General features: G+C 44.6%; 1 protein-coding gene across 6 annotated transcripts; it reads left to right on the top strand.

The window, feature by feature from the left end:
• The first annotated feature begins 229 nt into the window (after nt 1-229).
• Nucleotides 230-25,519, top strand: Hmgs (hydroxymethylglutaryl-CoA synthase). 6 transcript variants are annotated; one of them, XM_075672366.1, is made up of 9 exons: nt 230-306; nt 9,978-10,425; nt 13,074-13,199; nt 13,523-13,687; nt 14,866-15,022; nt 16,471-16,641; nt 18,625-18,857; nt 19,798-19,943; nt 24,007-25,519. In XM_075672366.1, exons 2-9 carry the CDS (start codon nt 9,981-9,983, stop codon nt 24,061-24,063), a joined length of 1,500 nt encoding a protein of 499 aa, XP_075528481.1. In that variant the 5' UTR covers nt 230-306; nt 9,978-9,980; the 3' UTR covers nt 24,064-25,519. The 6 variants fall into 6 exon arrangements, with proteins under 6 accessions (XP_075528481.1, XP_075528480.1, XP_075528482.1 ...); XM_075672365.1 differs by lacking the exon at nt 230-306 and adding an exon at nt 1,570-1,845; XM_075672367.1 differs by lacking the exon at nt 230-306 and adding an exon at nt 2,426-2,450.

Genomic DNA, 25,519 nt, shown 5'->3' with positions numbered 1-25,519 from the left:
GTGTTCCTCCGGTCACCCTTCATTCAATTAGGGGAGGAATGCAGACAAGGCATCCGCAGGAGACGATAGTGCATGGACGTCACGACGGTCGAGTTGCGGGGGGTTAGAAGTGGGAGGGAGGGAGGGGGGCTGCGGAGGAGGGTGCGTCGGCGAAGGATGGTGTCTTCCCGAGTGGTGACATCACTGACACCTGACACATTCATCCCACCTCTTGCCGCCCGGCGCCACTCGCGCCAGCATCACTCGCCGCATGCACTCGTGCAAAGCGAGTGCTCGTTCATAAAGGGTTGCTGCAGTGGATCAACGGTGAGTACACTTTTTTGTGTGTCAGCGCAGTAGAAGAACGTTTTACACGCATTGGTGATTTCATTCTCCGTTTTGCTTTTGATTAGAACTGCGCACCTTCCGGTGCATATTACACTTGTTTTAAAGGAAATTTAATCTCCGCTTGGACAGTTCGATTTTCAGGGGTCGTTGAGCAAGAATTAAAAAAAAAAAAATGGGGAGAAAGAAAGCGAACTCCATCAAGCATTGCTCGATAGAGACGAGATAAGGTGGCTCTGCGGTGGCTGGGCCTACACAGCATCGTCGATTTACTCAAGAACAGAGGCGCGCTTATGCAAATGTAGCTGCATCTTTATTTATGCGTCTTCCGCATAATCGAAGTTTCAGTGAAAATCCCTGCTTGCGTGACGCTGCCGCCATTTTCCTGCTTTCAAACTCGCAATGAAGCAATGGGTAAATAGGACAAAGAAAGCGCGGGATCGAGGGACACACCGAAGATCGAATCAATGGCATTTCTCGCAATGCAGATATTGACATGTGACGTCTTGTTTATTATGACACGCGGTTATTTCAAAGATAGCTTCGTGCGCTATATCCAATGGCGTCCACATCTGGTGCTCGGTTCATATTCTGGGACGTACACAACCTTTCCGTGGGGGGAAAACAAGGTGCAGCGAACCGAAATGCCTCTTCCCCGAAGAGAAAGAAATGCTCCGAGGAGAACAACGCGTGTGTGTGTGTGCGCGCATACCATTGTGTGCACTGTTCTGACGTTCATCGTGACGCATATCGCAGAGTGCTTCGCGGCCAGAAGTGCTCCGCGAGGCAGGGTTACGGGTACGTACCGCACGTCTTATTGTTTTTGTTCGCTCTCGGCAGGGCCCGCGCGAAGACGCGCCTGGAATTGATTGCCTTCATTCTATATTTATTTATACGCAAGGGCCGCGCTCTGTACACAAGGAAAGAGCATGGTCGCGGCGCGCGGCGTGAACCTTTTGTTTTAATTTTCCCAACAGACGACACATGAGGCACGTCTTCCTCCCCTCCCTCACGGGCTGGTGGCCTTGAAGTGAAAGTAAAGAGGGTGGAGGAAGAGGAGGGGGTGTGATAGCAGCAGAGGCAGTGGTGTCCAGGGCCTTCTATCGCTGCCTTTTTTATTTATTTTATAATCTCTTCTTTGCTTTGCGCTTTGTCGCCGACTTAAAACGTTGTCAGGAGCGGGAGGGGGAAAAAAATAAAGGGACGCGCTGGCTTTGAGTTTCGCGTCTTTAGTCGGGGAGGAAGCTGGTTATAGCGCGGTCGAGGCTCGCCTGGCACCGATACACAGTCACTGGAGTCCAGTGTCGTAGTCGCGCTTACTTCGCCGGAAGGTTTGCGAGCTAGGTTTACGTACGCGAGTCGTCGCAACTGCTACGAGCCACTCGTCCAACCCTGCGTGCTTTCGCACCGTTTCAAACCGTGCGCGTGTTGTGTGCGTGTGTTTCTCGACTATTTTGACGTACGCGAGAACCTCGAGTAAGCCAGAGGATACCCGGGGGAAAACTCGGCGGGGTGGCAAAGGTGGGTTCGAGAAGCGGGTTCCTTCAAGATTTTGTACGCTTGCCTAGATAGAAACGAGATTGTGCATTTGTTGGAAGCTTTGATTCTGTGACCGGAAACTGTTTTTGAAGCTATTCAGCAAGTTTGCACTTGCGTTTCGATGTTGCATCACGTGCTTTCTACACCACATGCGCGACGAGCAAGGCGACATGATGTGCTTTGGCTTCTACACGTCTTGCTAGCCAGCCCATCAATAAGTTTATTGGTGGTTCATTGTAACTAGATCGAGTGAACGTACGAGCCGCGTGTGGTCGGAAAGCGAACCGTTCGCTTGCCCTCACGTGATTGATAAGAATAGCGCTTGCGTCAACAAGAGCGCGATTACGACCAATTACCAAAAGGAAAGGGAACGGTTCACTTGCGAAACTGCTATAAAAATAGCAAGTGATGTTGCCTCACTAGTGGAAGTGTTGCGCCGGTTGCGCTTTGCCGACTGCCTCCCGAGTCTTTTTGAATGTGACGCCACCACATCCGAGACAGCCAACAGCCGATTGGGCCGCACAGGGCGATGGCCTCTGAGATTGGCAAAACCTACCAGCGCGTGCAATCTCGGAGGCCATAACAAGGTAGGGATTTCGGGATCGGAGAGGAGGGTCAGTGGGACGTGTCTCGCCTAAATCGAGACGTCACCTTAGTAAAAACGCGTAAAGCAACACGCTTTTCAGTTCCGGTTTCATTTCTTGCAGTTTCTTTTCGCGTTCAATTGTAAGAGCTTTAAAAGCATGCATGTCTGATATTACAAAAATGAAATGTTAATTTTTTTGTGTTATCTTGCCACTGGCGTCAAAGAACAAAACAAGAGTTTTCCGAATATTCGCCGAATGTCGAGCTTGTGATCTGGCAACGTCACTAAGCGTCTGACCCACACTTCCGGTTTCGTTCTTCCGTCTCCTACGTGTAGTGGCAAAGTTAAAAAAGGGACAGAACTGGAGGAATGCTCGTGTCGGTGCGGACTTTCGCGTGCCTTGTAAATAGCGAGAGCTGACTGCGGCGGCAGCGGGGACCAGTGTCGGAATCGTCGGTAAATGCTCAAAAGCTCGAGGTAAGCAAAAGCGTCTTGCAAAACGCTCGAACCTTCGTCCGTACGAAGAGAAGAGGAAAACGAAAAGACAGAAAAAAAAAAAGCGCGAGCTGGGCGATGAACAAAACGAAGAAAAGAAAGGAGAACCCGTGTGTCCCGTTGGAAGTGCACGCGCCGCGCGTCTGGATCGTGCTTCTTCTCTTTCTTTCATTTGTTTTATTGCTAGTTACGGAAGCATGACAGCCCTTGCAAACGCCCTTGTTTTACTGTTGAACGCTTCGCACTTTCCGGCGCCCTTCGCTCGCCGCTATGCGGCCCGCTAGATTCCCGGGCTCGCCCGTTTTGATCTTCTAGCCAGGTGCGAGGGAGCTTCGCTGCATTTGACCGGTCGTTAACACGACCCGAAAATTTTCCGCACCTCACCGGCGCGCACGCGTTATTTCACGCTGCCGGACGCGTCAGTGATCACCTTCGTAGCCGCGTGTTTCGCAGAAGGATTGCGTCACTTCTCGTGGACGCACGCAGTGGTGAAAACTATATGCACAGCCAGGCGACGACGGCCGGGCGTAACGCCACTGCCTGCGCTGTCGAAGGAAAAGGCCGGGCGACTTGCGGCGGCGGCGGCCTCGAACTTGAAAAGCTGGGTCACGGTCGCGCGTAACCTAAATAATGCCCGATGCGCGTAGTACGGTACTATGTTATTCCCGTATCCTCTGGCGTGAGCGGAATACTGCGCACCACTCTCGAAAGGAGAGCGTGATTGAATACGTCTTCGTTCGTCCTACGGACACATGCTGACACGTAACTGCGCATGCGGTTTCTTTTTTTTCGGTTCCGCGAGACGCAGCCGTTCAGCGGATCTTGTCACTCGCCCGGCGTGTTCCCGAAGAGCAGCGCTTACGTGCCTGCGCGCTGGACCGCAATCAGCGCATTTGCTCAACTGTGGTTTGCAGACGGATGACTAAGGGAGGGGCAGCTGTCTTTTTGTGTGTGCGTGCCCGTGTTCTTTATGTATATATCTTGTTTTCATTCTTCGAGCGTGTCAGAGGCCTTTGTCTTTTTAGGTCATCTTGGAGGATAAACGCGGAGAAAATACGCACCGCGCTAAGGAAAGGTCGCTCGATCCGGCCGCGCTTGGCGCGAATATGTTATACAGTCATGTTGTGTTGTTGCAAGTTCGGACAACGTTATAACGTGATTTCCTCGCATTAATCACCGCGTCCTAAAAGGTACGTAGTACTTACGTCACGTTTCCGATACCCCTCGTCTGGCGATCGGATAGCACATGTGAGCGCACTGAGAGTGGTTCCGGCTTTGCCGATGCAACGCCGATCTTGCAGTTAATTAGTTTGACGTCTTCCGCTGCATCGCTCGTTCCGCGGAGTTTATATAGATTCGGGTGTGTTTTCTTCAGCGCCGACTTGCAAACTGGCCCTGGTAATTGCACCCGGGCCTGTTTATATTTGCAACTTTATGGAACGGTGCACACATATGATTCATGCTTTCCAGAATCCAGTTTTCGTTTGCCCGCTTTATTTGTTGCGGTCCACTTCACGCGTATGCAATGGCCGCAGCTGCCAGTTTTCATATAAATAGTGATGATAGATATTTCAAAATTCGTCCTATTCGCCAAGTACTTAGGTAAGCCACTTTAGTTTTCCTCGTTCGAATAGGCACTGCGGGAGATGCGCATCAATTGCCTGCAGTACCCGAGCAAGCGTAGAACATGTACTTAGCGAACTTTAAGTTAAATGGCACCGAAGAATGTGTTCAGAACACATTCGGCTCGTTTAGAACAAATATCTTTACATAGTGGCACATCAAAATAGGAGCTACTGCAGCATTTCATGTGTTGTGCTAAAGTAAAAATGACAGGGCGAGGTGGAAATGCCTTCCAAAGCCATACCGTACTGCAGATTTACAAACGAGAATACACACTAGGCATGTTCTCGCTGCAAACTATTCTCAATTCTGTGTTTAATGTGCTGGTAATGCTAGAGGTGTGTCTTTATATACAAGTTTAATCTGCATGTACACATTCACTTGTCACACCACTGCTCAGCTAAAACTGAGGGCTACATCCTGCATTTCAGGGGCCACCGCACAAGAGTGAAATCCGATAATGCTAAATTGTCAGGTATAGCCATGCAGTTATAAATAGCAGCAAGTTGTCCGTACCTCCTGGTTATGGCTACATGGCTTGAACTCTCTGAGGACACTCTTTTGTTTCTGCTTTATCCACGACAATTTGAAACAAATTCCTTACAAACAAAATGCATAAAGATTTTCCTAATACTTTGTTTTCTTCATAACCTCTGGTGTGTAAAATTTATAACATCTTTCGGTCAGTTTTGCTAAATGAAGTCAAGCTTGTTTTTAAAGAGAACTAATTTTCATGCAGCTGGCTATTGCACGTAGAATGCTGCTTGACCGGCGAATAAATTTCTTTTTGATACTGACAGTGATAAATGGTTATTCAGTTCCCATTTATTCATTTACTGTTGCGGTAATATTAAGAGCTAGCATTTTTGTTGCATACTACTCTACATCTGTACAGTAATTGCATTTGCAGAAACACAATTAGCAATATGACATCTGTTTGTTGAGCCAAAAGGTGGTATAAGGTCTTTGTTTTGTTGTTACACTTACTACCAATGTGTGTATAGTTCATCTGCTATTTGGTGAAGTTGTGTTTTGCACCTTTATTTTAATTATAGCATGTGCATGATGCCGCTGAACAAAATAAAAAAAGAATTGAGGTAAAGAACATTATCTCATTCTAGCACTAAGAACTATTTTGTAGCTTATGAATTGCTTTGATTACATTTAATGTCAGGACAACAGTTTATTGCTATCCGAAATATAAAACAAGTGAGAAAATCAATTTTCTGTTTTACTTTATTAGTGTAGAGCAAAAAATAAAATAAGGTTGAAATTGCTTCACTTCGGTGACTCAGGTTAGGCATGTCTAACAAAAGTCCAAGCTGTTGTATATGCGTTGTTAGACTTCGTAGCTTTGACTGCCTTTACCATGCATTAGCACAGTATGAAGCTTGCAGTAGGCAAGTTTAACAACTAAGCTACAAAAGACTTTTCTACTCTTCTATCAACTTCTATCTATGAACTAACCAGCTCAGTTGAATACTAATCTGATATTCTGTGCAGTAGCCATGTGGCAAATTAAACAGTAGCCGATTTCATACATCCAAGAGGCTTCTGTAGCTCCTTATCTTTGTTCTGCCATGTTTCTGTTGCTTATCAGCTCAGTTTGTACTACACATGTTCGAACAGCATTTGCACTGCCAACACTTCATATCAGGGTTTATAATCTTGGCACACTAGCCAACTGTGATAAAGACAACACTGTAGGAGGCAGATTGCTACGTGCAACTGTGTTCTAATCAGCATCGACCCTCGAAGCTTAGTGGGAATAAAACAGTTGACTGGCTTTTAGGCAATCTAAAGCACTGGATCTAGAAACATTTGCACCTTTTTAATGAAAGCTGTAGCACTTGTAGCATCGTGCACGACATAAGATAAATGGTTTTGATGGGCAGATGACACCGGCGGCTTCCTCCATGAATGAAAGACTTAATTGATTCTGAGTAGACAGTATACCTACGTTCATTTTCGTCTAGTGCACTACAACCTGCTGCAAGAATAGCTGGCAGGAGAGAAAGAGAAAGCTGCTCTGTCGCAGCTTGACCAAGCTGCTGCGACTTGCATAGCGCTATTCGTATGGAAATGCACACCTTGCTTTTAGAATTTCAGTGTTCAGTATCACCCTCTGCATATATGCATCTCGGAGTCACTATATAATGTAGAGGATGCACAGCAAATAAGCACGACCAATATACTGACCAAACATGTAATGAAGAGCTGTAAATAAAAATGGATGAGAAGTATAAGTAGACAGAAAAGCATAATGAACAGTCATATTTACGTACAAAACGAAAGGTTGCGCTACAATAGTATACAAAAACTTCAATATAAAAGGCATTATAAATACTAGGAACACAGGAAGCCAGAATTTTCAAAATTATGCAGACTTGTAAATAAATTAATTTGCTTACAAGAAAACATTAAATTCTTGTGAAAGTCGGGACAAAATGACTTTTATTTACACATTCAATTCTCTTTGGAAATTGCAGAGCATTGGTAAAAACTATTAAGATCATTATTCAGGCACCGAGTCTACAGCTCCTTAGCTCTGCGACAGACAGATACATTGATTCCGGGAAATGACATATTCGAGCATCTAAATTGGACAGATCAAATGTATTGATTCACAGTTTGCGCAAAAGTGTTGCTCTGTCTTGCACGAGTTTTGCAAGAACCTTAGCTGCACAATGTTTGTATATTTTAGTGATTTGTAATAATTTTGTCTGTTCGGGGTATCCTGATAGATACAATTCTCAGTTTTGTTTTTATTCTTTATTGCAGTTGGCCTTGTAAGCTTGATGCTCTAATTTCTTAAACATATGTAAAGATTGAAGGATTTTTTCTTAAAATACATGTGAAGAGCAAAACCAAACTGTTATCAACATTCTATGAAATATAGCGCTTTCTTTGAAATGTAACCTATTTCATTCAGTGGTTTTAGTGATATTCTAATGACAGCACTTTCCCATTTTCTGAAAATTGGTAACAGGGTGGGCATAAAGTGAAACATTTTCTTAAGACTGATTTGGTGTTTTAGAGGCAGTTAACATCTTGTGCTTTGACTTCCATGAGGCACGAGCAACTGGATTTAAACTATCCTCTGTTCAATTTTTAACAAGCATATTAATGCAGTGACGTTAAGGGGCATGTGTCGCAGAGAATCTAGTGTCCCACATCTAGCATCAACCATCTTTTCGCGAAAAATCATTCTGAACCACGCATACTTAATCACCATTCTATCACCAAAGTTTCTCATTCCTTGTCTTTCATTCTTTACAATGTTATTCCTTGGGAATTTTGAGAATGACCGCCCACCAACAAATGTCATGAGGGGGAAAAAAATCGACAGCGCATACCTTGTAGGTTAGGTCTTCTCAGAATGAAATATTAAAAGTGCGAAACAATAAGAGGCGATCAGCCCATGCAAGAGGCCAGGTTTCTGCCAGGAAGCTCGCCTTCATGCACAGCGTTTCCCGCCAGCGTGTTCCAGTAAACATTACGGTTACATAAGCTGCAGTTGCCAGGAAGCTTGAAAAGCATTCGGTGATCTTTGGATGCTGTCGTGTTCCACTCTTAAAGGCAAAGCTTAAGCATCTTCCAAATTTTTAAAATGCATAGGTGCTTTTGAGACTAAAGTACAGATGGGGACAGAATAATATGGGATCGGCGTGGGTGTGCCAAACTGCATACTTGTCTATTATAAAGAAGCAAGTGCCTGAAGGCAAGACATGGCATCGCACGTGCACACCTTTTAATGCTAATGTGCCTGCCAACACGTCCACTTTTTGCTGGTCTGCTGTCGGAAGCACGGTGACTGCAGAAGATTACGCTACGAAAGCAGCGTCTGCACTCTCTGACATCCGATACAGACACCCCTTTCCTTTCTTGCAGTCAGTTACAGCACTGTTCGTTCACTTGCATTGAAAGCTCAACATTTGCAAAATGCAGTGAACTGAAAAAGGTACATGTCAACAGGAAAGGAGATAGTTGTTGTTCTGCAGTTCATTTGTTTTATTTTATGCCTTTTCCCTGTCAAGGCGATCAAGATTAACGTCGTACTACTGGCCCGTGATATAGGGTTGCTGACCGTAAAGTGACAGTACAGAAATAGAAGCAAGGCGAAGGGTCCATATGTAGTTGGAGACTTGGTGTGATAAACACTGGGCAAACAAGTCTAAGCCGCAGGCTAGAGCCAACTTTTCAACAACTCATCATCCTCTTCTTCTTTCTCTCTCTCTCTCTTTCTCCCTCTTTTCACTGATGTTATTGTACAGCTAACATGAGAACCAATACAAGCACTCTTTAGTAGTTAATTAAAGTGTTCTGCGAATCGCACTCCTTGGAGGCTCAGCCATGCCTTTATTAGAAGGAAAGGCATGCAATGCATGCAGCTGAGTCTTCACCTACAGTGCCTGTCAGGTTTCACGTCAAGCATAATTTGCAGCATGTGCTAGCCTGCCAGACGGCATGCAAGGCCTTCTGTTGTTTTTCCTTCCTCAAGTTAAACAGCTGTTGGAGGAAAACGGCCCGCAGTTGTACAGCTAGTTCAGTTCACCGCCCTGTGCTGAGCTCTGTTGTGCCATCTAGTAGCCTTCTTGCTTATGGTTCTTTATTAAGTGGCAGCTCACTTTGCAAAAAATGGTTGGTCACAAATTAGTGCCCTTCTGTATTTGTTGTTGTGTTGTTGTTGTTTCTAGCAGTCGTTCATTATTGTTCTAAGCTATGTGCATGGGGAATCATTATCCCACTTTGAATGCAACAGAATGTGAGCATTCAGTTAGCTTTCCTGTTTGCTTTTCCTGATATGAGTCCTGGCATTGCATTTAAACTAATGCTTCCACTTGGTCTCATAAGTACATAAGTACCACTTGGTCTCAAATTACTGCTTGAGGAGGATGAAATACCGATTATAAAAGACTGTATTGTTCCAACCATGAGTAAACTGTGTTATGCATCATGTGAGATTTTGATACAGAGCCACGGTTTAGTTAGGTGATTGACGATGTCCGTTTTCTTGCTCTTCTACTATTGCAGTGGTTTGGTGGTTGTAGTATTCTGCTGCTAAGCATGGTGGTTGGGGGTCCAACTACCGGCTGTGGTGGCCACATTTCCATGAGGGCAAAATTTTAAAATGCTGATGCGCATAGATTTAGGGGTGCATTGAAGAACACTAGGTGGCTAAAGTTGTTCTGGAGGCTCCTAATGAAGCGTCTTTCATAGCCTCAGTGTTTCTTTGCTACTTTAAACTTAATCAATCAGTGATGTAGTGCACTTTTTCTCATTTCCTCTTCAACAGCTTTTGTTCATTTTGCAATGACAGTATTTTATGGCTCATTCGTTTTGATAGGCTATTGTCATATTCATTGTTTCTTGTTGCTTGTGTTCACTGATGCTTTTGACTCCTGCACAGACGATGCCCAGTTTTAAGCAGAACCAGACGCGCGGCTGGCCCGAGAATGTCGGCATCCTCGCCATGGAGATCTACTTCCCGTACCTCTACGTGGACCAGACCGAGCTCGAGGCGTATGACGGTGTCTCGACCGGCAAGTACACAATTGGCCTCGGTCAGGACCGCATGGGGTTTTGCTCCGACCGCGAGGACATAAACTCGCTCTGCCTGACTGTGACAAGCCGCCTTCTGGAGCGGACAGGTGTACCCCCCAGTCGCATTGGCCGCCTCGAGGTCGGCACCGAGACTCTCGTCGACAAGTCCAAAAGTGTCAAGACGGTGCTGATGCAGCTGTTTGAGGAAGCAGGCAACACGGACATTGAGGGTGTAGACACGACCAATGCCTGCTACGGCGGCACTGCGGCATTGTTCAATGCGGCCTCCTGGGTGGAGTCCAGCGCCTGGGACGGTAAGCTCCCCATGCTGTTAGCAGGTTTCTAAGTGTTCTTGGCATGCTACTGTGACAAAAGGGATGCTAATATCAATCAATCATTCAGTGAAAGCAAACTTTATTACACGATTTGGACTGATATCCTAAATAGCTAGTGGTTGGGCCAGTACAAACAATGACTGGCAATACTGTGCAAACTTAATAGTAAGAAATGCAAACAATTGCTATGCATAACTAATTAGTAACAATTTGTACAACACATACAACCACATAATAATAGGGTAAAACAACATAGCTGATGTTAAATAACTGCATGAATTGTATAATAAAAGTATGAAAGGAAAAGCAAAGACAATGCTTGGTTAGAGAGGAAGTAGTACTTACATATGCGGTAGCCACATTTCGAACGAGGTGAAATACAAAAATGCTCATGTACTTAGATTTAGGTGCATGTTAAAGAACAGATGCTTAAAATGATCCATAGTCCCCCACTACAACGTGCCTCATAATCAGAGTGTCGTTTTGGCACGTAAAACCCCAGAACCTGATTTTAATTAGTGCTTACATATTATGTAGAAGTTTGTTGCAAGTATTATTTCAATGGATAAGTCATTCCTCACCTTAGCACTGGAAAATTAAATTAGCCTCTCAACGTATACATTGATGCACAGAGCGCACGTGGTCCTCCAGGTGGTCAAAATTTCTGGAGTCCTCCACTACAGCGTGCCTCATAATCAGAAAGTGGTTTCGGCACATAAAACCACATAATTAAAATTCCTTTTTTATTGATGCACACAGGAAGAGTGAGGTTGCTCTTGCTTTCATTTCTTGTGTTCAGCGTTTGGAATATGAAGATAACACAAGACACTTAGCTGTGTATCTTCTTCAAACCCAAAAACAGCTCTGCGACTCAATCCTTACTGAAATCAGTTCGTGTTAACAACTGACAATTTGAGAACATGAAAAACCCACTCTTTTTTTTGTTTAAACACTGCCGTCAGATGTGGAAAGCAACATCTTCATGTACAGGAACAAAATAACCGTCTCCTCCTTGTGTAAAAGTTGCCTTTATCTTTTTTCTATTATTTTTTTAACAGAGGTAATGTCAGATTACTATGTGGTAGGTGAATTTGTTGGTGCATCCTGAATTTTCATATCCTCTCGCAGTACTTGAAACACCACATCATGGATGCTTTTCATTGTCACCCATCACAGACATATGTCTCCTCCAAGTATGGCTAAAACTACTTTCATGCAGTTGTGAGTGTATCAAACTTCATATCCTGGATGAATATTTTATGTAATTGCCTTGAAGTTAATCTTGAAAAGGATTCAAGGCAATGTTCTTTTAATGTACAAGAGGTTTCGCAATGATGTGGTTAGGTGTGCCCAAACCTATGCGTTAAGAATTTTCACTCTCCATTGTGGCTGGATATTGTAAAGCTCTCTGGATGACATGGTCCATTGCACACAGCTGCCTTTCAGGGCCTGAAGAGGGAACCTTCTTCAGCTTTGCTATGCTAACTGAACATTGGAAGTTTTCCTCCCTGCATCGTGTGCCACCAGGTGCATACTTGCCAGCTCTTCTGAACTTTTTCGTAAACATTAAGCATTACAAATAAATCTTGTTAACAAAAAGGTCTTACCCGTTAGTCTCCGAATGTTTCATTGCAACTCTTCTGACAGGGAAAGGACACCAGTGTGTGAAATAGGCAACAGTAAAGTCGCTGAAAAAAAGTCATTGTGATCTAAACGGTGACGTGTTGCTTGTCCAAAGTTTGCTGCTGCTTGTGTATGTGTCTAAAGCTAACTCATCGTTAATAAAGTGTGTATGTATTACACAAGAGATGTCTGTGCTCAAGACAACCTTTATCTTTACCATGTCATGGCCACCTCTATTGGGTGTGCAGGTGTTGCCTATGCATGTCTTTCCAACCTGCCCACAAGCTTTCATCTCCTTTTTTTCCACGTGACGTTAGTTGATCATTCACTTTCGCTGGTGCATTTGTGCATTTAATTCACTGCTTGGGTTTGTTTCTCCGGCCCACCACTTATTCTTGACGTCGAAATGGCTGACAGAGTGGGATGTCATAGTTAACTTCATCTCATTAAACCGGCACTAAAGGAATAAATACCATGTAGTGTCCATTAATTCGTTGAAATTGTCCTATGCCACCTAAGGATGAGAACATTCATCTTGCATTTTTTCACTATAGAACAGAAACACTCTACACATGTGAAAAATGCCAGAAAAACTTGGCAATCAATGTCATCTTGACACACCCAGCACTTGGGTCGCAATGCAAGACATACTTCCAGGAGTTATACCAAAAAGAAAATACCTTTCCATCCATTTGTGACATTTCTCGTGTTTGAAAGTGTGTTGCCTTTGTTTTAGCCTTGTGCATCATAGCGTCAGTCACTTTAGTACAATTAAATCTTGCATGCCTATTGCCATTTCCTAAGTCCTTAGTACATCGGGGCAGCCCACTTCACATGGTATTCACATTTTTACTGTAATAAAGTCGAGGTTGTTGACAAGCAGTGGGAATAAATTTATGAAAAGCTTAGCTGAAGAATCTCATGCCACTTCGATTTTTGAACTTCTTCACTTGTGGATCCTGTAAAGCGGGGAATAAAACCCATGTTCCTATGGTACTGTGCAGGACGCTATGCCATCGTGGTAGCTGCCGACATCGCTGTGTACGCCACAGGCCCAGCCAGGCCCACCGGTGGCGCTGGCGCAGTGGCCATGCTTGTCGGACCCAATGCAGCTCTCGTCCTGGAGAGAGGTGAGTTTTCCCATGAGATTCGCTCCATTTGCCACAAAAGCTGGTGTCACCAAAAAGTTAATCTGAGGGCACTCTGTTTCGACGCATGGGACACGCTTTAGTGGGTCTCTTCGATTTGTCTGGCTTGGGCAGTCTGCTGACGTCGATGGCATCTGCTCCGGCAGGAGGGCACATCAGTCACATGACCTAGCTGCCGGAGGCTGCCCAAGCTTTCACTAGAAGTGCGGGACAGCAGTCCCAAGCGGTCCGGGGCTATGCGGGACTGAACAATTAACAAATCCAAGTGTTGTGATGCCAGTCATGAAAGTTCTCTTGTGCCGCAGGTGTAAGGTCAACCTACATGAGCCATGTGTATGACTTCTACAAGCCAGACCTCATGTCAGAGTACCCACGCGTCGATGGCAAGCTATCTGTTGAGTGCTACAGCAGAGCCTTGGACAAGTGCTATGCTGGCTTCTGCAAAAAGGCGCGAGCTGTTCGTGCTGGAGGTTAGTGCTCACTCTCGAGTGTTCTTTCCGAAACTTTGTTGTATATTCATCGTAATTGATGATGATGATGATGACGACGACACCGTATTGCACCCATTTGTCTATCAATGCTACAAGATGCTTCTACACAAGAAAACGTACATTTTATGTGTTATAGACAGGGATGTGTGAATAAATTTTGTGACTGAAATGAATATGAATCGAATAATGCCAGAAGCAGCCATCTTCGCAATTAATATGCTAGGATGTGAACATCCTAGCATCCGTAACATTAGCAAGTTTGTATCATTACATTGCATGCTGTGCAGTGTTGTTTATTGAAAGCACAAACAAAGCATAAGTAACAAATAAGCAGTTTGTTCGCATATTCGAAACTCTAAAGTTAGTGCAAATGGTAGTGGTTTAGCCATGTTTTCCAGGTTTAGCCACATTGCAATGTTTTCTGATTGTGTGCTAGCACTTCTTTTTAGCTTGCAGTGCTTCTTGTAGTTAACATTGTTTGCATATGTAGAAAGCACAGTGCAGAGGCACTTTTAAGAAATCTGCTTCATGTTAGGAGGTCTTGCTCAAAATGTTTTAACCTTGCGACCTTCTAGATCACTAGGCATCTTGTGATAAGTATTTGTATGCAACAAACCTGAAACTTGTGATCTGGATTAAAAGGTTTTGCATTTAACATTAAATTTTCCTCTGTGATGAGTGTTGCCAAATACACTGCCTTACATCTAGATGCGGGAAAGGGGGGGGGGGGTGTACTCATATGAAAGAACTATTGATATCCACAGGTTGATTACTGCAGGAGTGTGAATTTAAACAAGGTTGCCGTGATGGTGCAGTTGCCTCAGTGTTGCGCTGCTGAACACAAGGTCACAGGTTCGATTCCCAGCCGCTGTGGTCACAGTCTGATGGCGGCAGAATATAAAACACTTGCTTACTGTGCTTTGGGTGCGCATTAAAGAATGCCAGCTGGTCAGAGTTGGTCTGGAACCCTCTGCAGTGATGCTCCTCATAACCCCACAGTGCAGTTTCTGGACGTTAAACCCCACAATTCAATTTATTGTCGTTTGAGTAAGTCAAAAAGGCGAGGAGGTTTAAAGGTCTAGAATGCAGTTTGAGCGTCCCCTTTTAAGCTTGTACAGCTACACACACACCCACCCACCTCTGCTCCCTTGCTGCAGAGCACCACGACAGGCCAGTGACCTTAGATGACCTGGACGCCATGCTTTTTCACGCTCCGTACGGGAAACTCGTGCAAAAGAGCCTGGCCAGGCTTGTGCTCAATGATTTCCTGCAGGACTCGACGTCTCCCAAGTATGCCAGCTTAGCTGGCTTCAGGTGAGAGCACTTTTCAAGCTATGAATGTTTCATGCTAGAAATGTCGTGTTCTGAAGAACACTGTTGAATACTGAGTGACAGCCTACCAAAATTAGTAGCACATGGCAAGAAAACGAGGTTGGCAGTGTTAGCTACATAGCTGAGATGCGTATGCGACAATGGACCTATTTCACGATGCATTTCACTACATCACCACTCTTGCAAAGCATGCCAGTAGTAGTTCTTAGCGTGCTGAATGGCAACCATGTAAAAAGCCTCTTGTGTTCGTACCATGACAAACATGCTTACTCTAGATATCAAATAGAAAGGAGGTAGAAATTAAAAATTGTACAATGAAAGCGAAGTTGTACCGATGCAAGCTCGCCTTCTCCCTGAAATTCACAATGAAATTGTCTTCAACCTTCCCCCTCAGCATTGTCTTGAACCCAAGTTTTACAGAGAATTACTGTCATCACGGCGCCGATAGGGCCCCTGCCCATGATGAAACCGGTCTAATGATGAGGTGGGCAGTTGCAAGGTCTGATAATTCAGCAGCATAGCCATATGACATGTTTTCGAGGTCAGTGCTTATTCACATGTTGCACTAAGTTCCAACAAAGAGTGAGAAGCGCATCGGCAAGCCATCCATTGCACTGCAACAACAGGAAGTTGGCAGTGGTAGAACAAGGAACATCTCGAATTGAAGTCAACATTTCGACAAGACTACTTGTCTGTGTCCGGATGCAGTTGTTGCCCGGATACAGAGAAGTTCTCTTGTTGAATTGTTGTCTCCAGTCTGAGACATTCTTCTTTCAACCAGTGTTGGCCCCTTTTTCTCCATCTTCTTGTGAACCTGTGTCTTGCTTGAACACCAATAAATGTCATTTGGGCTGAGTGAAGAGCAAAACAAGGTTTGTTTTGATGAGGTATTCAATTGCTTTTGATGCATGTTTCTTGCATGGTAATTGGAACTTCTGTCACATGGATGCTTGCTTGTAGGCTGTATACAAATTGTGAGTTTTGTTGTGCATAATCTTCCATATTTCAGTCGCAAGTTGTAAAGACACCATGAAAGTGGTTCAAGGCTTAAAGTTGGGTATTTGTCATTACAAGGGAATGGCGCATACATATGATAGACTGAGGGAGGCTCAGAGAAGACATGCATAGTGCTATCTTTTCTCTTCTTGTTTCTTCTATTACACACAACACTAAGTGTTTTCTTTGTCTTTGTCAAATTTCTGCATCCCTAACGATGAACGAACAACTAGCCTAATTGGAAACTCTGCTTAAATATTTGGTTCACGTTCATTGTAAAGCAGTGCTGCAGACATCACAGGTACAGAAAGAAGGGAACACTTAGTCAGTGTGTCCTGTCTCCGAATACCTTTCTACAAGGCAGGATCTCGTGAAGTGCAAATTCAGGTGTGATAGGAGTGTTGCTTACTGTTTCCTGTCTCTCTCTCTTGCAGCTCTGTACATTTAGAGGAATCTGTGTTTGATCGAGACGTGGAAAAGGCCTTCATGAAGTTCAGCCAGCAAATGTTTGAGGAGAAGACTAAGCCAAGCCTCCTCGTGTCCAACCAAGTGGGCAACATGTACACACCCTCTCTGTACTCCTGCCTCGCATCTTACCTCGCGAGGTGAGCTGCTTGTGGCAGGTGGCACTAGTATGTACATATATATGTGGCTGAGGAAATCACGCTGGCCCTGGTAGTAAAATGAAAAATAAAAAGAGAGTACGACGTACATTGAATTTGCACAGTACGCTTCACTGACGGCTGGTGGCAACTTTGTCAGCAACTTTGACAAAGGCTGGTCCAGCAGCTGAAACCTCAGTGAAATATACTGTGCAAATTCAACGTATATGTCGTACTCTCTTTTTCTGTACTACTTTATTATGTACTATATACACACTTCAATGCTGTCAGATGCAATGGTCAAAGACAAAAGCTGCATGTGAACTGTGAGGATGTTTGTTCAGAGACGGCGTCTGGTCACTTCCGCCATGCAACAGCACCAACCTGTAACCGATGGTGTCCAAGGCATTTGTCACGTTGGACTAGGCATGGGCAACAAGTGGCATGCACTGGGAACTTAAGGTGCACGCTGGCAATCACTGCAGCTGACTGTAGGCATCCTCGCATGACCGCCAGCCAGTCGCTCGTTTCGATGGTCTAGCTCACTTCGATTGCAGCTTCAGGATTTTCACACTCTGTTTGAAAACTACAGTCTCTGATGAGACTTTTCTGCACTGCAACTTTGTCCCAGAAGGTAGTCATTCTCCTACACAATGCTTGCGAATAAATTTCATCAGGGGGAATAAATTCCACTCACTGTGATTACACCATTTCACAACCAAAGGATGCAATACTGCCATCCTCTAGTTCATGTCTGCGAGTTCTACCGCATCGTTTTTGAATGCAGCACAAAAATGCAAGCCTTGACCTGTTAATTTTGCACCCAGAGGACTGTAATAACCCACATTTGCAGGTTGTTTGCAGAGTTGATGCAGTCGCAATGGCAAAAACAAAATTCGCGACACTGTTTTTTTTAAATTTCTTCTCCCATAGTGGCCAGAGTAGTGCATAGTGCAAATCAAAAATATGTCCCTGCTGAGCCAAACTACATCGGATTACCGTATTTACTCGTTTCTAACATGCTCTCGATAATGTGCACTAAAATGCTGTGACCTTAAAAAAAATTACCGCGCACCTCATTCTTTCATACAGAAATACAGCTTTCTCTCATTTGGAAAAAACAGATTTACTCCCAATGCACTAAAGTTGCAATAAATAAAGTCGCAGTTTCGCCCAAAAGGCTGTATAAACTTTTGAACATTCGCTTACTAACTAAATTAACAAGCATGGTGTCACGCGTGCACAAGCTAACATGAACATGTCTCACTGAATGACTGCGGAAACTCTTTAAATACTGGAGCGAGGAAGTGCAGTTGCAAGAGCGACGGGATTGACCTTTGTGTGGCCTCTCCCTTCAACGCGAACTGAGCGACGAGAACACAGTGCGGTGCACCTAGATGCGTAGAGTTGTCTCCATCACAAGTCCTTTTCAAGATAGAGGCCGCACGGCTGCACCTATGTGGCAGCCGACGGTGTAGAAAGCCTCTCCTGTTTGCGCCAGTCCCGCATGCAAGTTTCCGGAACTCCGAACACCAGCGATGCGGCCCAATTCCTGTCTGTCTCTGCATCGTTATGAACTTGGCATGTCTCTGCAGTCTGCACTTCCATGCTGATAGAGCAAACACAGAAAACTGGAAAATGGACTGTGTGCCAACCCAGGCCAAAGGACGCATTGCCTAAGCACACATACTATAGCACATGGAGGAAGCCACAGGAGCGCGTACGAGGCGGAAATTTTGAAATGCCAATGGCGATATGGTAACACAGATTTAGGGTTGTACTCGATTCTAACACACAGGTAATTTTTGGAGCCATTTTGTCATTGATCTTACTAAATTGAGGTTTAACTTCAGCGTCAAATGCCGCTTTTTTCTTGCATTATTGTGAGGATTTCCATAGCCAGATGTTTTGTACTTTACATGTGCGCTGATATCATGAACCTAACATGTTGATGGTTGTCGTTCTTGTTCTCTTTGCTTGTGACAGCTTCCCAGTATCCCATTTGGCAGGCAAGCGCATTGGGATGTTCTCGTATGGTTCCGGCCTGGCAGCCACCCTGTTCAGCCTCTGCGTGACAAACAATGTGGGGCCAGACTCCCCGTTGCACGAAATGCACGCCAGCCTTGTCGACCTGCGTGCGCGGCTTTCCCAGCGCCGCAAGGTTGACCCACAGGAGTTTGCCCTCATCATGAAACTCCGGGAGGAGACTCACCATCAAGGTAGTCAAAACATTTTTTAACACTAATCTCTGTCACGCCAGGCTCTAGTGAATATCTAGGCAATGTTCATATGTCAATAAATGCCAACTGCAACATAAGTTTGGTTTCGTTAAATTGGTTATGAGTAGTACTTGTACAACAAAATCTCATTATAATGAAGTTGAAGGAGGAGCCAGAATGACCTTGTTATATCCATTGTTTTGTTATATCCATTATTATTATTTATTATATCCATTTCCAGTTTATTATATCCCATTTCGTTACAACCAAGTGTGACTGTATATACAGTAGTGAGCAAAAATATATTTTGCACTTGGGTTTTGTGAGGTAAACTGCTCAGAATGTTAGTCCTGCGTTATGCCAGACCGTTAGCCTAGGGCAATAGTCTGTTGATCACACACTGCCATTGTACTTTATTTACATCACATGTACATGTGATGCAAATCCACCATGTACATTATTTACGTATTGCAAGAAAACCATAATATCAGCCAGTAGTGAAAGTATGTGCAGTCTGGTGAGAGAAATTTGACACTTAAAGAACAGGTGAGTCACATCATAGGTACATAATTTACATAATGCTGATTTTTAACCTGTTCTACTTTAACATAATTTTCTAGCTTACAAAAGTGCTGCTCCTCGTAAAGCTGTCGCTTTGGAGTAATACACGGGCTTGGCTTCTAGCATTCCTATAACGAAATAAATGTATATAATGCAGGTGGCTAGGATTGAATTGGCTATTTCATAATCATGATCATAATCCAACCATTACAGCACAACTGCTTCATGAAAATGAGGAAACTTTATTATTTGATCCTTTTAGGACTGTGTTGTCAGTTTCTCATTTTAGGGCACATTGGGGAATCTAACATTGTAATCATCAGACTGTTTCTTAAGCCCTGTGGCATAATCCAAACACGCATGTCCCAAATCGGTGCAGCGCCATATGCACCGGTCGGTGCCCTGGACGACCTCTTTCCGGGCACGTGGTACCTGGCATCAGTGGACAGCATGCACCGGCGACATTATCAGCGCCTGCCAGTTGCAACTGCGAATGGAAAGGCTCCGGTGGCAACCACGCTCAAGGTACCTTTGCTTGTTTGAATTCAGTTCAAGTCAGTTCAATGCATCTTATTTACCAGGTACTTCTGGTTGGCTACTTGAGCTAAAAGCTTTATGGACAGCTTGAAGGAGACTTGCGTAGCTGCCACAATACAGATGCAGCGAAACAGCATGTTTTGTACACAAATGAGCAGGACTAATCAAAATTAATGATATATATATGTATAAAGCCTTACAATAACAGGAATGGTCGCTTAAAAAATTTTGCCGATGATTGCGATACTCCCTAATGCGAATTTTGAGTGCAGCTGTTGAGGTGTTTTGAATTCCCGATATATTGTGGCAGAGAATTTGATTCTGAACGATGGGGTGGTCTCGGCGATGGCGCTGGGCCTCCGCTCGGGTCGCAGCTCGTTTAGCAGCAGTGGTAGGCAAAGCATTTCACCGATTGCATCGCTCCTTGCTCAGAAAGAAAGCCTGAAGACGGGAACGCGTGGCTTGCGTAGGGTGCATTCTCTAGTGGCGGCGGTGCCACAGGCGAAGTAACTCATATCGCATTGGGGGGCCCACGCCAGCGCATTGTTTCTGTGCTGGCTGCATGTCTGGTCGCCGCCTGCACTCCGCTCCCCTCCTCGCCCTTTCACCATACCCTCCTCCACTTTCCGTGTCATGGTTCCACTGCACTCTACACTCCTCTACACTTAACTCGTCGCACCTCTTCATTCACTGCTTTATTCATCCCCTGCTGTATGCCGTGCTTGCTCTTTTGCTGCGCCCGTTCACTCGGTTACACTGATACTCGCCGCAGGAACGGGTGCCTAAGAGCTGTGCTCCAAAACCTGAACGCAAACAGAAATAGCAACATTAACTACCTTGATGGTACAGGGTCTACTATGAAAGTAATGCAAATTTTCTGGGAAAATTAGGTTTATTGACTGGACCTGCACAAATGGTTAAAATTCTTCAAGATACTCTCCCCCTGCATCAACACACTTGTGGAGATGTGTCTGCCACACCTGGGAGGCACCCTGAAAGTCTCTCAGAAACGCTGTAACATGCTTTTGAATGTTTTCCACGGTCTTGCAATGCTTCCCTTTCAGCGCTCCCTTCAGTCAGGGAAACAAAAAAAAAAGTCGCACGGAGCCAAGTCGGGTCTGTAAGGGGATTGGGGACCACCAGGGGTGTTGCTCCAGGCAAGGAAGTTGGTAACAATGAAGGACGTGTGGCTGGGGTCATTGTCATGGCGGAGCTTGACCGTGTCTTTGATGTCAGACCTTGCGTGTGCAACCTGGCATTTCAATCTCTTGTGCACCTCCAGGTAAAAGGCTGAGTTGAGTTTCTCCCTGCGATACAAATTCAAAATGGACGATTCCTCAGGCATGAAAGAAGACAATGAGCATCGTTTTGATGTGAGAGTTGCTCATTCGTGCTTTCTTGGCGTGGGGGATGATTTTATGTGCCACTCGCTGCCCTGCATTTTCAATTCTGCGTCAAACTCGAACATCCAGGTTTCGTCTCCGGTTGCGACAGAGTTAACCCTTCAAGGGTCAATGACGTAAATACACGGCGCCGCGAACAAGTCCCATAATGGTCGATGCCGTATATTTACGACGTCGTCTGTACATTTAAAAAGCGCACCAATTTCCTAACTTTTTCTTTTCTGTCATGTGCTGCCACTATGTGGGAATACAGGGAACTTTTTTCGCGCGCCTCCCTCTCTCGGTTTTCGTTGCATGGTTTGTTTTAGAGCTAGTTTGCTCCCGCACGTCTATATACTACTGCTCGTGCATTGGCGCGTGCGTGGGCGGCGGTTTGGGTTTCATTCCGCGGGCAGTTTCGGCTTCTTGCACCTGCAAAACTGATGGCTATCTCGTAACTGATTGCTCAAAGGGCGACCGCTTGTTTCTCGCTCGTTTAGTGCTCACATGGGCGCGCACAGGAAGGATGCCGCTGTGCACATTTTTGTTGCTTCTTCTTCTTTTATTTTTTGACACGCAAAAACTAATTGCCTCTGGTTGGCGATAAGATGAATATTAGCGGAAGTTTGTCACACGTTTTGCTTTTTTGACGGGCACACAACCACACAGTTTTCTTGAGTGCGTGCACCTACGCAGTTCGATTACGCTATGGATGTGCATATTAGTGTAAGAGAAGGAACATTTGAGTCTTGCGAAATATTTTCATGTGCGCATTTTTAGAGACTTGAACTATGTGTATACCAATGCATCAAATCTTTAATTCTTATAAGCTTATTTTCTTTCTTGTTGTTATTCATGAATGAAGAGTACACATATACCAAAGCAAAATATGTTTTTATCACTTTACGGTCACCCTAGAAAAATTACTGTAAATTTTTTTCGAAAAAGTCCCTAATAAGAGTTGGAATCTGCAATAAAAAAGGATCGACCCTGGGCGGTCGCATATGGCGAACAAAATTGACCCTCAAAGGGTTAAGGAAGTCCGGCTCATTTCGAATCAAGACGTGCAGACCTTGCACATTTACAGATCCTCAGAGTAAACTGACGACCGGCTGCATTGGAAGGGCAGAACCCTTGCCACATTTCCGGACCGGTTTTACCGCGCTGCCATGTATAGTCGCATCGTAATAAAATCATGTGCATTACTTTCATAATGGACCCTGTATGTTTTACTGCAATGGCTATCAGCTGCACCAGTACTACCTTGTTTTGATTTAATGAGCATTTCCTTGACCTATTTGAGTTGAGATAGCTGTTAGTGGCATTTCACCAACTCAAAATACAAAATTATGAACTTAGTCTAATTGAATCAACCACACAATTGTCCTTGAGTCTCGTGCGACACATACAGATATGGCAGCAGAACCAGACTTGTTGGCACAGCAAAAGAATGTCGGGCTCACTAGAATACTGGAAGTGAGACACCTACAGCTCTCCAAAGGGTCGACGCTCTTGCGTCGACTGACCCCACAGTCGGCACCGTGTCGCGCAGTGCAGCTACAAAAGTAGTGACGGCAGCTGCACGTCTAAAGAGCATACTCCTGTCTAAGCATCGTGTATGCTAGGCTATTCCGGTAAGCTCCACGTTACTCCCGCTGCTTATCCACTTCTGATGCAAGCAGAGATACTCGTACATGCTTTGCTCCACACGAAGTGGCTAGAATAATTGGTTGGAAGCGATAGATGCGCTAATAAACAGCAGATGCTATGCCGGATTTATTGGCACAGCCTAGCATACAATGCTCTGATGCCAGAACGCTCTGCATGCATGCACATACCCTCACTACTTTTGCAGGAGTACTGATCGACACTCCTGTGACATTCCTTTTCTTTTCTTCCAAAGACCTTTCCAGCGAGCACTCCGTAGGTGGCGCCATAATTCCTCCTGGACTGTTGTGAACCCTGCACGAGCCCCCTTTCAAAGGCACTGGGGAGGCAACATTGCATGTGCTTTGTACTCAATTGTAAGAGTCCAGAGGGGAGGCGTTCCGTCTCCCTATGGAAAAGTCCATACCGGGTCAGTTTTTGTGACTGAGACAGGCCAGAATTTCATGGCCAGTCAAGAAGAATCTTGTGTTGAGATTTGAGCTTGTTGCTACGTCATCATGAAGGCTTTTCAGTGTAGCACAACTAGTGATACGTAGATGCAGAGAAAGAACAAGGCGTGCAATGTGCTAGCTTGCATCACAGACACGTGTCTATCCAGTGTTAAGAAACGAGCACTAATAGTTAAAAGATGGCAAAACAAACCAAATAGTGACTATTATCGCTGACGCATGTGTAATAAATTGCACGGATATAAATGGTAAATTGGTGCTGTTCCCTTTGTCTCTCTTGTGTCCATGTGCTAGTCGCACTGCACCGAAAAGCCTTTAGGTTTGAGGATGGATGCAGATGTAAAGTTTCGCAATTGAAGTTATGTGGAAATCTGCAAAGTGGCGGAAGATTCATAAAAGGGAGAAATGGTCACATTGGAGAGTGCTTCCGAGAGTACTACGGCACTCATCAGTGGAGGAAAATTTCTCCCTTTCAAGGTGTTAAGTTCGAACATTTGTTCATTTTGATCGCATTCCTGACGTCTGTATCTTGTCCTCGTGTCTTCTTTTCAGGAATTCAACAGCAGCGAGGTCACTACCAACGGTCAAGCTATCGCCCACGAGACCTAGCGATGTGGGGCAACTTCTGACGTTGGCGAAGACCGTCCGTGTGCTTCACTGCCTCTCTCTCCTTTCCTTCCTTTCTAGCTCGGTTTTGTTATTCGTTTCCTTAACGTCAGTTTATCAGCCACATTATTACTTTTTTTTTCTCTTCATCCCACCTTTAATTTACCCTGCGTTAACATTGTAGCGACGGTTATTTTAATGAACATTTTTCACTACAAAGCTGAGCAAAGTACTCCCGCGAGCCTCCAAACAAAACTATCTCCATGTTGCATTGCCGTCGCGACTCTCCTGCATGGTATCTCGCCGCCTCAGAATGTCCGCGCATTGTGTCGGAGAGCCTGAATTTGTATCGTCACATGTGCCGCGCAAGCGGTATGCAGCAAACTATAGTGGCCTTGGACGAGGAGCGTGTTGGAAGTCTCGTAGCACATGTTGGGAAGGAAAGAAGGAAAGCATGGGAGCTGTGGTGTTGCTTGCATTTTGCGTTGTTGGCTCCATCGTGGCAGATAGATCATCGTATGCGATGGCATCGTGAGAAACGCCTGCTGAAGCTGGGAATATGTAGGGATAGATTCCAGTGTACATATGCCTCACTCCGCACCCCCTTAGCCTCCACAGATGAGGACAGTTGCTCTTTCATAGCTTGTTTATTCTTTTTCATACTGCCTGCCCGTGAACAAAATGCTGATTGTTGTGTCGATAAGTGAACCATGTTGTTGCTGTGAACAGAGCGATGAAATCGCAGTGCACAGGGTTTTCGGAGGGGTAGTCGCACAGTGATTGCTTTCGCCCATTGACCATTATGGCATTGCTTTGCTTGTGGGGGTTTTGTGTTTTGCAATTCCCAGCGAATTAAATTTACCCTGTTGAACTCCACCGCAAGTGCCATAATGGTCTTGAACGAAGGAAAAAAAAGTGACAGAAGAAACGGGGAAGAAGGGGCAATAGGAGCCTGATGCTTTCTTAATTAATATAATGATAAAAATTTCGTTGTGGGCGTTTTACTTTTCTGCACTTTGTAGAGGAGACGGTATGAGAATGTGTTACCCATTAATGCATTACTGCTAAACCTATGTGGAGGTGTTTTTTTTTTATTTATTGTTTTTGTTTATGGAGCACGTTTTAATACTTTTTTTCTGTTTGGTATGAGGGTTATCGCGTAATATTTTACATAATTTAGCAGAGCACGTAGTGCAGCTTTATTCTGAGATTATTGCCGTTTCATTAGGTGAAAGAAATGAGTGAACATTGAAGCACAAAATTTTTATACTCGCGGATGTAATAGCAAGGAATGCGTCATCTTTTATGCTGGAAGAGTTGGGATATGCATTGGTATCCTCCTTAGATTTTTTTTTTTCTATGACATCCGATTGTAACCCGTAATTCCATGATGATACCTTTGATCTGTGATGCAAGGCGCAGCTTGTATGGACAAATAAAGGTTGTAATTATCTTTTTA

Source organism: Dermacentor variabilis, chromosome 10 (assembly GCF_050947875.1).
Source record: "Dermacentor variabilis isolate Ectoservices chromosome 10, ASM5094787v1, whole genome shotgun sequence".
NCBI lineage: Eukaryota > Metazoa > Arthropoda > Arachnida > Ixodida > Ixodidae > Dermacentor > Dermacentor variabilis.
Note: the sequence above shows the minus strand (reverse complement) of the source record. Positions and strands in the feature narration are given on the sequence as shown.